This window comes from Artemia franciscana, unplaced genomic scaffold (genome assembly GCF_032884065.1).
Source record: "Artemia franciscana unplaced genomic scaffold, ASM3288406v1 Scaffold_1281, whole genome shotgun sequence".
NCBI classification, from domain to species: Eukaryota; Metazoa; Arthropoda; class Branchiopoda; order Anostraca; family Artemiidae; genus Artemia; species Artemia franciscana.
Genome location: NW_027062780.1, coordinates 70,001 through 82,828, shown reverse-complemented (window position 1 = coordinate 82,828; position 12,828 = coordinate 70,001). Strand labels below are relative to the sequence as shown.

Below are 12,828 nucleotides of genomic sequence, written 5' to 3'. Positions count from 1 at the left end.
GATCTATAAATGCCTGGTGCAGCTAGAATCCTCGTACTCTTACAGGAATAAATAAAGCCTATAAGTATTTAAGTAACATTTTTGTTTATTGTGCACCCTGCTTCACAGCTCCAGGCACATTGGCGATTTGCCTGTAGTCAGATATCCAGTTTAATTTCTAGATTTTAAACATTCGTTGAATCTTCACCTGAAAGAATCGACCCGTTACTACTTTGATTTACTCTGACCATTTTACTCTGACCATCTGACCAATCAAGTTTACTCTGACCATCCTTTTATGACCATTTATGGGGCAGGTTATTGTGGCAATCAATATTTCACTTCTATTATTCCTTTCTTATTGTGGTCCTCTTAACCAAAGGACTTTTGGAAAGAGGTTGTGTGGAGGGGGGGGGTAATCACGGCCTAAGGACTTCCGGCTTTACGTTCAAAAGTGGTAAAAGGAAAAGTTTTTTTTTGTCCCGTTTCGAGGCCTAAGTGAGGACTTGCTGCGTAGCTCAAAATTATTTGTGATATATTCTTGCATTGGCATGTCCTCTGTCAGGTAATCAGAATAAGTTGTTGCAAAACAGATTGTATAATTTTAAGACATCATTATATACATTTTGAAGGTTTCCCTGAAAGTATAACACAAAAAATGCATCCATTTTGCATGTGTATGTACTTGCAAAGAAAACATGGAGCACAACATGGTTTAATACTTGGAATCAAAATATATTCGTCAACAAATTATTTGTATTCGTCAACAAATTATTTTTATTCGTCAAACAAATTCTTACAGTTCTTTTTTAGAGATGTGGTGTAACTACGCGGTTTCTTCCATATAGTATGACGCTTTGTCAATCGTTGTCAGATAAACATAAAAAGAAAATACGAAAGAATATAAAGTGATTCTTGAAAAAAGGTGTTTAGTTGTCCGATGATTGGAAGTCTTTGACTTTTATTTTGTAATTTAATATGGTAACTAGAAAGTATTGCTGCTGGCGTGAGAGTTGACACAAAGATTTCACGGTGCTAGTCAAGACTTCTTACCCTGGATAGTGATGCCAACAAAACAAGTCTTCATAGATATGTATATATATATATATATATATATATATATATATATATATATATATATATATATATATATGTATGTATATATATATATATATATATATATATATATATATATATATATATATATATATATATATATATATTTATATGTGTGTGTATAAATTCTTTACCGTCTAAGAAATATTCTGCTTGTTCCCGTAGAAGAGTGTTAAAGTGAGTTACTCTCGTAAAACTTGTGTTAATGCTCATGTGAAACGAAAACAAAAATGGCATGTATCTCTTCTTCATCGAGACAGTCGAATAGGCCTAAATACGTCTTGAAAAAGGTGAGAGAAAAACTCCAATGACCCATAAATTTGTTTTTAGGTTGTTATAATTCCCTGTGGAATTACTGTTGATACCAAACAAGAAGATCGAAATCGCCATTACGAATTATGTATGCAGCTTGAAAAAGAATTGGCTGGTAATGGGATTCGTGTAAAAGGAGATTATAGGGACAACTATTCTCCAGGTTGGAAGTATAGCCATTGGGAGCTCAAGGTCAGTGCAAGATTTAACAAATTAAAATAAGATCAGAATCTAAAAATAGAGGGAACGGAACTCATGCTTTTGTGTCAAGACGAAAAATTTAAGTTTATAAAATAGCTTATGGAAAAAAACGCAGAAAATTTGTTCAGAATATTAGAAATAAGGGTCTCTTATTGGACCTTTCGTCATATATATATATATATATATATTGTGATCGTATTCGGTTTTTTTTATTAGTCAATCTAAAAGAAAAAAAACTCGTTTTAGTATAGATTACTAAATACTTTAGGACAAACCACTGTAACTATTCTTTTCCAAACTCTACCTAGGAAAATTTTGTGCCCTAGAGGGTGAGATCTGTTACCATAGTACACCGTTTCTGGATTCTCCCGGAAAATTCTTTATATCCTAGAGCTAAATAGCTACTGTGAGTATATTCTGGACACTGAACGCTTCCGGAAAGTTTTTGTACCTTAGAACGTCTGAGATATTGTCAGTATTTACTGGACGCTTTTGGAAAATTCTTTATAACCTAAAAGCTTACGAGCTATTGTCAGTATATTCTTGATACTTATTTGCTGGATACTTATTGGCTGGGCATTGGACACTCATGGAAAGTTCTTTGTGCCTTAAAGCGTATGAGATATTGCCAGTATACTCTGGACACTTCTGGAAAATTCTTTATTCCCAAAAGCTTACACGATCTATGGGTCAGTAGATTTGGGACACTTCTTCGGAAACCAAACGCTTCTGGGAAATATTTTTAAAACCCAAGGTAGGATATATGCCAGTATTTTCTCAAATTTTCATGACGAAATGGTAATTGTTTTAGAATCAAAACATGGGCTGTCCACCTTTTTACTTTTTTTTTTTAGGTTTTTGGTGTCAAAGACATTGATTGACTAAATAATAATTTTAATTTATAATTTAATTTAATTTATAATAAATAATAATTGATTGACTAAAAATAATTTTATGCCGTCACAAGGATAAAAAAAAAAAAGGAAAAGTAATACAAAAAGACAAAACAATGTTTTGCCATATAGCTATGAAATCAGGGGTAAGGTATGGTGGTGAGAAAAAAATCGACGATGGGGGAACAGTTTTGAGAGATTAAAAAAATTCAAAAATAAATGGCAAATACCAAATTAAATTCGATACCTTTATGGGTTTTTTTTTCGAATAAGCAAGGTTTAGGCTGTTAAATTTATATCAAAACAGGGGTAGGAGCTAAGATCCTGTAGGGATAGGAAACAGGGACAGGGGTTTTATGCCCTCATAAGGATAAAAAAAGACAAAAAAAGTAATACAAAAAAAGACAAAATATTATTTTACCATACAAATATGAAATCAAGGAAAAAGTGTAGAGGTGAGAAAAAATCGACAAGGAGGAAAACAGTTTTAAGAAATCAAAAATTGCAAAAAATAAATAGCAAATAACAAATTTAACTTGACACCTTTATAGTTTTTTTTTTTTTTTTTTTGAGAAAACGAAGTTTTGGCAGTGAAGTTTATTTCAAAACATGAATAGGATCTAAGATCTTATAGGGATTAGAAACAGCGACAGGGATATGAAACGGACAGGGATATGAAAAATGGAAGTGATCCAAGAGAGTGTCTATCACTAAGAGTTAAAATTCTACCAGCCAGGGAAATTACTGTGGAAGTATTTGTCATAGTGACGGTTTTAGTCATACCCAAGGAATAGTAATGAAGATTCTTTCCGCCCCATGGAGGTTTGCTAAGAATTGGAGGAGCTGATGTTTGAGCTTTTTCGCCCATATGACAAAGACGCTAGGTTTGCCGAAAATCTATTAAGCAGGGGGAGTTTGTGAAGTGTTAGAGGTTTGTTTCGTTAGCCATGAAATTTTGGGATTGATTTCTATAGGGTTACAAAGCTTATTAAGCATTACTTCTATTTGGATGTGTGGTATTAATTGGCATTACTTTTACTTACAGAACATATAATTATTTAGTGATTGTTTTTTTTTATTATTATTATTTACTGAAGCCATGCTTTATACAGAATTTTCGGTATTTATAATTTTTTCAAGCCTTGGACCATGGGGCTTCTGTGCTAAATAAATCCATCTAATCTATTTAATCATTTTTTAAAGCCAATTTTACCAACCCCTATTATAAATTTTACTTCGGAAATCCTCTCGAAAATCTAAAGGTTCAAAATATTCCAGACAATACAAGGGAACGTGAGAGAAGTTTTGCTATTTTATTCACAACATGAAATTAATTAGAATAAAAATGTCTTGTTTTTTTAGTTTTTTGTTTGTTTGTGTTTTTTTGTGTATTTTCTTTTGTTTCCTGTCTCTTTTTTTTTATCTGTCTTTCCCCAAAACCCTTTCTTCATTTTTGTCTTTTGTGGACATTTTTGGCCACTGTGAAAGTGAGTGCGAGAAAATTCCTGCCTTTTTATTCTCAAGATGAAATCTACTAGAATCAAAATGTCAAAAAGTCTAGAATCAATATGCCCCCTTGCCTGTCTTGGGGACATTTGTTTTCTGTCTTCTTTTATTTTATTTTCGTCTTTTTCTTTTTTTCCTGGAGTTTGGTCAAATTGGCCTCTACTGATCTTATCTTTTTTGTCCTTTTTATTTTTATTTAATTTGATAGCTTAAAACAAGGCCATTTTGTCTTGCTGTTAACGATGTCACTATAGTAAGATTCTTTCCAGAGTTTGCCTTTGAGAATTGAACTTGGTCCACGTGATATAAAAAAAGATGAATTTGTTGCCGTCTGAAGGGACACGGATGACAAGACATCCTTTTTTCATGTATTTTCATCCTTTTTTTCGGTGTATTTTCCTTTTTTCTGTCTCTTCTTTATAATCTGTCTTCCCAAAACCCTGTCTTCATTTTTTGTCTTTTATTGACATTTTTGGCCACTGTGAAAGTGAATGCGAGAAAATTCTTCTCATTTTATTCACAACATGAAATCTACTAGAATCAAAATGTCCCCCTTGCCTGTCTCGGGGACATGTGTTTTCATTTTTTTTTTCTGGAGTTTGGTTAAATTGGCCTCTACTAATCTTATCTTTTTAGTCCTTTTTATTTTTATTTAGTTTTATGGCTTAAAACAAGGTCATTTTGCCTTGCTGTTAAGGATGTCACTATAGTAAGATTCTTTCCAGGGTGTGCCTTTGAGAATTGAACTCGGCCCGCGTGATATTAAAAAAGATGAATTTGTTGCCGTCCGAAGGGATACGGGTGACAAGACATCCTTTTCTCGTGCTAACGCGGCAGAACGTGTGAAAAATTTGCTTGACACTATTCAGCATTCGATGTTGGAAAAGGCCACCCAGGAGATGAAAAGCCACATCAAGGAGTGTTTCAGTCTCAGTGATCTTGCGGAAGAATTGGATAGGAAGAATATGATCATTGCTCCTTTCTGTGGGGACAAGGACTGTGAGGAGAAGATTAAGACTGATTCTGCGAGGTAAAATTCTGTATTTTGTATTATTTTTTGTTTTTATGTGTGTTAAAGACAGATTTTTCCTAAAGCAAAGAGAAACCGATTGCAGGTCAGAGACAGGTTATTCATAAAGGAAAAAGAAAGAGGTAATGGCATAAAAAGTGATTCTTCGCAGCATATAGACCGATTCTTCATAAACCAATAGCAGTACATACAGATTATTCATAAAGGAGAGATTTAGCAGCACAAAAAGATTCTTTGTAAAGGAAAGAAAAAGTGATAGCAGCACGTAGACAGGTTATTCATAAAGGAAAGAGAAAGAGGTAACAGCACATAAAAGAGGTTCTTCATAAAGGAAATAAAACGATAGCAGTGCATACAGATTATTCATAAAGGAGAGAGATACCAGCACAAAAAGATTCTTCGTAAAGGAAAGAAAAAGCGATAGCAGCACATAAAGAGATTTTTCATAAAGGAAGGAAACCGATGGCTGCATATCGACAGATTATTTAGTAAATGAAAGATGTGGCAGCACATAAAACATTCTTCATAAAGGAAAGAGAAACTGATAGAAGCACTTACACTGGTATTTTGTATAAACACTATGTGTTGGTTTTGATGTTTTTTTTTTTTTTTTTTTTTTTTTTTTTTTTTTTTTTTTTTTTTTTTTTAGCACCCTGATTTCCGTTTAATCCTAGAAAGTGGTAAGGGTCTAACCTCTGCGGTTTTTATGGAAAGTGTGGACCTTAGGTCGTATCGATGAATATGACTTTGTATTTTGGAAATCTTCGTCAAGCTCTTGCCTGGGGCCCAAAAGGGTGGTTTTGCTTGTCCTTGAGTCAGAGCCTATAGTGTTTGAAGTGACTTGGGGTTTTATAGTCTATGTCAGAGAGAGCTATCTGAAGTTATGTAGTCAAGCTTTCGTTTCATCAAACCTTGTTTCTGCTTTCGATGGGATAGCTCTGTTCTAGCAGGCAAGCGGGCAGGCACCAGTTTTAAATTGAAGATGGACTAAAATCTATAAGTGACAAATAGATGCGGTATTTATCTGGCCCCACGGCCAATATATCTTCTGTGAGTGATAAATAGGAAAATTTACAGAAATAAAAAGTGGGGATCAAAAGATTAGAACTTTAAAGCACAAGATCCTTCTAAATTTCAAATTTCATTAAGATCTGGTAACCCTTTCGTAAGTTACAAATACCTCAATTTTCAAAATTGTCCCCCCCCCCGATTCTACCAAGAAGAGAGCAGATCCGGTCCAGTTATGTCAGTCACGTATCTTAGACAGGTTTCTGTTCTTTTCATCCTGATCTCACCGCTTTAAGTATTTTCTAAGATTTCCGGTCCCCCCAACTGCCCCCCCCCCCAATTACGCTTGATCCGGTTGAGATTTAAAATAAGATATCTGAGTTACGAGGTCCTTCTAAATATGAAGTCTCATGAAGATCCGATCACTCCTTCGTAAGTTAAAAATACGTCATTTTTTCTTATTTTTCAGAAATACCCCCCCCCCCAATCCAGTGGATCCGTTCCAATTATGTAAATCACCTATGCAAGACTTCTGCTTATTTTTCTAACCAAGTTTCGTCCCAATCCCTCCAATCTAAGCGTTTTCCATCATTTTAGGTTCCCCACCCCAAACTTCCCCCAATGTCACCAGATCCGGTCAGGATTTGAAATAAGAGCTTTGAGACACGATATCCTTCTAAATATCAAATTTCATGGAGATCCAATCTCCCGTTCGTAAGTTCCCTAATTTTTCAGAATTAACCCCCCCCCCAACTACCCCAAAGAGAGCGGATCCGTTCTGGTTATGTCAATCATGTATCTAGGACTCGTGTTTTTTTTCCTCCAAGTTTCATCCCGATCCCTCCACTCTAAGTGTTTTCCAAGTTTTAGGTTTCCCCCTCCCAACTCCCCCCCCCAATGTCACCCGATCCGATCGGGTTTAAAATAAGAGCTCTGAGCCATGATATCCTTCTAAATATCAACTTTCATTGAGATCCGATCACCCGTTCGTAAGTTAAAAATACCTCATTTTTTTAATTTTTCAGAAACTCCCCCCCCCCCAACCACCCCAAAAAAAGCGGATCCGTTCCGTTTATGTCAATCATATATCTAGGACTTGTGTTTATTTTTCCCACCATGTTTCATCCCGATCCCTCCACTCGAAGTATTTTCCAAGTTTTAGGTTTCACCCTCCCAACTCCCCACCCCCGTCACCAGATCTGGTCGGGATTTAAAATAAGAGCTCTAAGACACGATATTCTTCTAAACATCAAATTTCATTGAGATCCGATCACCCGTTCGTAAGTTGAAAATACCTCATTTTTTCTAATTTTTAAGAATTACTCCCCCCCCCCCAACTACCCCAAAGAGAACGAATCAGTTCCGATTATGTCAATCATGTATCTGGGACTTGTGCTTATTTTTCCCATCAAGTTTCATCCCGATCCCTCCACTCTAAGTGTTTTCCAAGATTTTAGGTTCCCCCCCTCCAACTCCCCCCAATGTCATCAGATCCGGTTGGGATTTAAAATAAGAGCTCTGAGACACAATATCATTCCAAACATCAGATTTCATTAAGATCCAATCACCCACTCATAAGTTAAAAATACTTCATTTTTTCTATTTTTTCCGAATTAACCGGCCCCCCACTCCCCCCCCCCAGATGGTCAAATCGGGAAAACGACTATTTCTAATTTAATCTGGTTTGGTCCCTGATCCGCTTGCCAAATTTCATCGTCCTAGCTTACCTGGAAGTGCCTAAAGTAGCAAAACCGGGACTTTAGGTTTCCCCCGTCCAACTCCGCCCAATGTCATCACATCCGGTCGGGATTTAAAATAAGAGCTCTGAGACACAGTATCATTCCAAACATCAAATTTCATTAAGATCCAATCACCCACTCATAAGTTAAAAATACTTCATTTTTTCTATTTTTCGCGAATTAACCGGCCCCCCACTCTTCCCCCCCCCAGATGGTCAAATCGGGATAACGACTATTTCTAATTTAATCTGGTCCGGTCTCTGATACGTTTGCCAAATTTCATCGTCCTAGCATACCTGGAAGTGCCTAAAGTAGCAAGACCGGGACCGACAGACAGACAGACATTTCAGTCATTTGCAATTAAACATTTTTCCGTCCACAATCTTCTTACAATTAAAAATTTGTCTTTGAACGATTTTCTTAATTACCTTTAATGACGTCATTGTCATAACAAACATGACGACAACTAACTTCATGACGACATGACGTCACTCGACAGACATAACACACATACAACTTATTTATATATATAGATATGAGGGGGTTTGCCCCCTCGTCAATACCTCGCTCTTGTGATTCCCCATTTTGGGAATCACGAACCTAGAGGATAACTCCTAAATTTCACGTTTGTTGGACACTAAAGCTTAAATTTTGTCCCAATTCCTTAAGAATGACCCCTGAATCACAAAGGCCATAGAATATATAATTGAAATTACTAAAAATACTTTAGCGAAAAGAGCGAGGTATTAGGAGGAGGTGAACCCTTCATATAGGTAATAATTCTGTTCGTGCTAAGTTTTAATGCTGCTACTTACTTTCAGTTGAAAAAACTTTTCATATTTATTTTTTCATTGTTTTTTAAATAATGCTAGAAATTTTTGCGCCCCCTTCATGGAAATTTTCTTCCACCGTGGAAAGTTCCCTCCACATAACCCCCTCTTCTCAAACCCTAGCCTCCAGCCAAGAAATCCCCCTAAAAACGTCTGTACACTTCCTAACAACAACTAGACCTACGTCGCCTGAGCAACGTGAAGTGTTGCGGCAACCTTTGTCCGGCTCGGTTTTGTTTCTTTGCTATCGGTTAAACGCTGAAGTTGTCAGCCAATCGAAGCTTTTAAAACGTTATGTTCAAAGAAGAACGCGATCAGTAATCACATGATCAAAGGCTATTCCTCAGCGTTGAAAAAACAACAATAACAAAATAATATCGAAAGAAGGGACTAAATTGACTTTGAAGCCAGTTGAACTTTATCCTTTTCAATCGTAGACATCGTGACGGATCAAGACTTGGAACAATCTATATATATAAAAATAAGTTGTCTGTCTGTGTGTCTGTCTGTGGATCAGGTGACGTCATGTTTCTGTGTTGACTGACGTCATGAAATTAGTTGTCGTCATTTTTGCTTTGACGGTGACGTCATTCAAGATATTTAAGACATATGTTCACGTAGAAATCTATTAATGTTTAAGTTTACAATGACTGATGAACTTACCATGGCAAAAGCCGATGAAGATGCTCAAAGAGTCTATGCCAAAAAACTTGCTGCTGATAGAGAAAGTCAGAAAAGAAAGCGTGCCGAGGAATCAAAAGAACAGCAAGGAAACAGGCTTGAGGCTGATAGAGAAAGAAACAACAGAAAGCGTGCCGAGGAATCAAAAGAACAGCAAGGAAACAGGCTTGAGGCTGATAGAGAAAGAAAGAACAGAAAGCGTGCCGAGGAATCAAAAGAACAGCAAGGAAACAGGCTTGAGGCTGATAGAGAAAAAATGAACAGAAAGCGTGCCGAGGAACTACCAGAGCAACGCGGAAGCAGACTTGCTGCTAAAAGAGAAAGTGAAAAAAGAAGGCGTGCCGAGGAATTACAAGAACAGCAAGAAATCAGGCTTGCTGCTGATAGAGAAAGTAAGAAAAGAAAGCGTGCCGAGGAATCACAAGAACAGCAAGAAATCAGGCTTGCTGCTGATAGAGAAAGTAAGAAAAGAAAGCGTGCCGAGGAATCAGAGCAACCTGAAAGTTATCGCCTGGCATTCAGGTACAACCCAGTCGATGATTATAGCTTGAGTAGATGTGTTCAAATCGAGACAATGTCTAAAATTTGTCCCTATTGCAAGGCCTTGAAATTCAATGGTGAAACAATGGGAATGTGTTGCGCCTCAGGAAAAGTTAAACTTCCTCTATTGGCTGCACCACCAGAGCCATTGAAGACGAATGAATGCTTGCCTGAAAAATTCTAATTTATGGGCACACGTAAAAATATTAAAATTAACTACAAATATGCGTGTCCGATTGCAAAACGATGACTCTGGTCAAACATTTTCAGATCAATTGCTGACAATTGGAAACGGAAAGCTCCCAGTAGACTCAATTTCAGGACGTATACAACTACCTGCTGATTTCTGTAATTTAGTGACGTCCAAAAATGAATTGATTGAAAAAGTATTTCCGAATATTCTAAAAAATTATAAAAATAATAAATGGCTAAGTGAAAGAGCGATTCTCGCACCCAAAAATATAGACGTCCACGAAATCAACAATATTTTTTTGACCAAGATTCGAGACCAGGCAGTCCTTTACAAGTCAGTCCACACAGTTTTGGAACCAAATGAAGCGGTTAATTATCCATCTGAATTTTTAAATTCCATAGATCTTTCAGGGTTTCCACCACACGTGCTACAACTAAAAATAGGCGTACCAATAATACTTTTAAGAAATATAAACCCACCAAAGCTTTGCAATGGCACTCGACTTGCCGTAAAAAAACAATGGAAAACCTAATAGAGGCCACAATCATGACAGGGCCTTTTGAGGGTGAGGCTGTTCTTATTCCTCGCATTCCCATGATTCTAACGGATCTGCCTTTTCAATTTAAAAGATTGCAATTCCCAATTCGATTAGCATTTGCAATCACCATTAACAAAGCTCAAGGTCAATCATTAGAAAAATATGGTATAGATCTTAATACTGATTGTTTTTCCCATGGACAATTGTACGTTGCGTGTTCGAGGGTCGGTAAACCTGACAATCTATTTATATGCAGCGACAATTGGACAGCGAAGAATGTTGTATATTCGCAAGTTTTACGCAGTTAATTTGTATTGTATCTATCCATCTATATAAAAACGAGTTGTGTGTATGCATGTTTGTTTGTTTGTAAAAAGAGCGTTTGCATATGATGTCATTATTAGTACATACGGCTTTGTATATGCAGAGACAATGGGAAAGCCAAGAATGTTGTATATTCGCAATTTTTACGTAGTTTAACTCCTGCAGACGAAATGAATGCTTGCCTAAAAAATTCTAATTTATGGGCACACGTAAAAATATTAAAATTAACTACAAATATGTGTGTCCGATTGCAAAACGATGACTCTGGTCAAACAGTAGACTCAATTTCAGGACGTATACAACTACCTGCTGATTTCTGTAATTTAGTGACGTCCAAAAATGAATTGATTGAAAAAGTATTTCCGAATATTCTAAAAAATTATAAAAATAATAAATGGCTAAGTGAAAGAGCGATTCTCGCACCCAAAAATATAGACTTCCACGAAATCAACAATATTGTTTTGACCAAGATTCGAGACCAGGCAGTCCTTTACAAGTCAGTCGACACAGTTTTGGAACCAAATGAAGCGGTTAATTATCCATCTGAATTTTTAAATTCCATAGATCCTTCAGGGTTTCCACCACACGTGCTACAACTAAAAATAGGCGTACCAATAATACTTTTAAGAAATATCAACCCACCAAAGCTTTGCAATGGCACGCGACTTGCCGTAAAAAAAACAATGGAAAACCTAATAGAGGCCACAATCTTGACAGGGCCTTATGAGGGTGAGGCTGTTCTTATTCCTCGCATTCCCATGATTCCAACGGATCTGCTTTTTCAATTTAAAAGATTGCAATTCCCAATTCGATTAGTATTTGCAATCACCATTAACAAAGCTCAAGGTCAATCATTAGAAAAATGTGGTATAGATCTTAATACTGATTGTTTTTCCCATGGACAATTGTACGTTGCATGTTCGAGGGTCGGTAAACCTGACAATGTATTTATATGCAGCGACAATTGGACAGCGAAGAATGTTGTATATTCGCAAGTTTTACGCAGTTAATTTTTATTGTATCTATCTATCTATCTATCTATATAAAAACGAGTTGTGTGGATGCATGTTTGTTTGTTTGTAAAAAGAGCGTTTGCATATGACGTCATTATTAGTACATACGGCTTTGTATATGCACAGACATCTATCTATATATATAAAAATAAGTTGTCTGTCTGTGGATCAGGTGACGTCATGTTTCTGTGTTGACTGACGTCATGAAATTAGTTGTCGTCATTTTTGCTTTGACGGTGACGTCATTAATGGTATTTAAGACATGCGTTCACGGAAAAATGTTTAATTGTAAAATGACTGAAGAACCTACAATGGCAACAGCCGAGGAAGCTGCTCAAAGAGTCTATGCCAAAAAACTTGCTGCTGATAGAGAAAGTAAGAAAATAAAGCGTGCCGAGGAATCACAAGAACAGCAAGAAAATAGGCTCGCGGCTAAAGAACGCAAAACCGCGCAGTTAGATGAAAATTCACTTGGAAAGCGAGAGTCAAAACATATCAAAACTGAAAATGATAGCGATGATGATTGGGTTTGGGATTTTGACTTGGATAAGGTCATCAATGCCTACCAGATTTAAGTTAAAAAACAAAGGTTCGGCGATATGTACTTCATAGTGACGCTGAAAAATAAAGAAGAAAAAAAACTGAAAAAATGTAAAAAAATAAAAAAAAACTAAAAAGAAAAAACACTCAAAGATAAATTACAGACCGGGACACAAATGACGACCGACACAGAGGGAATATAAATGACGACCAGGAACCTCAAAGAAAAATTACAGACTGGGACACCCGGACACAAATCACGACCGGGAATATAAATGACGACCGGGACGCAGGGACACAACTACAACGGGGACGCCGGGGGCACAGGCGGGATATATAATTGACGACTGAGACACAGGGATTGTTTGAATAGAAATTACATACC

At 36.5% G+C, this 12,828-nt stretch overlaps 1 protein-coding gene across 1 annotated transcript in view; it reads left to right on the top strand.

Moving 5' to 3' along the window:
- LOC136042423 (bifunctional glutamate/proline--tRNA ligase-like) overlaps positions 1-12,828 on the top strand; it is a gene marked incomplete at its 5' end in the record, with an annotated part of 53,217 nt that overhangs the window by 32,544 nt on the left and 7,845 nt on the right. The window contains 2 exons of the mRNA XM_065727398.1: positions 1,426-1,599; positions 4,733-5,037. Coding sequence (XP_065583470.1) covers positions 1,426-1,599; positions 4,733-5,037 — 479 coding nt within the window. The remainder of the gene's footprint in view (positions 1-1,425; positions 1,600-4,732; positions 5,038-12,828) is intronic.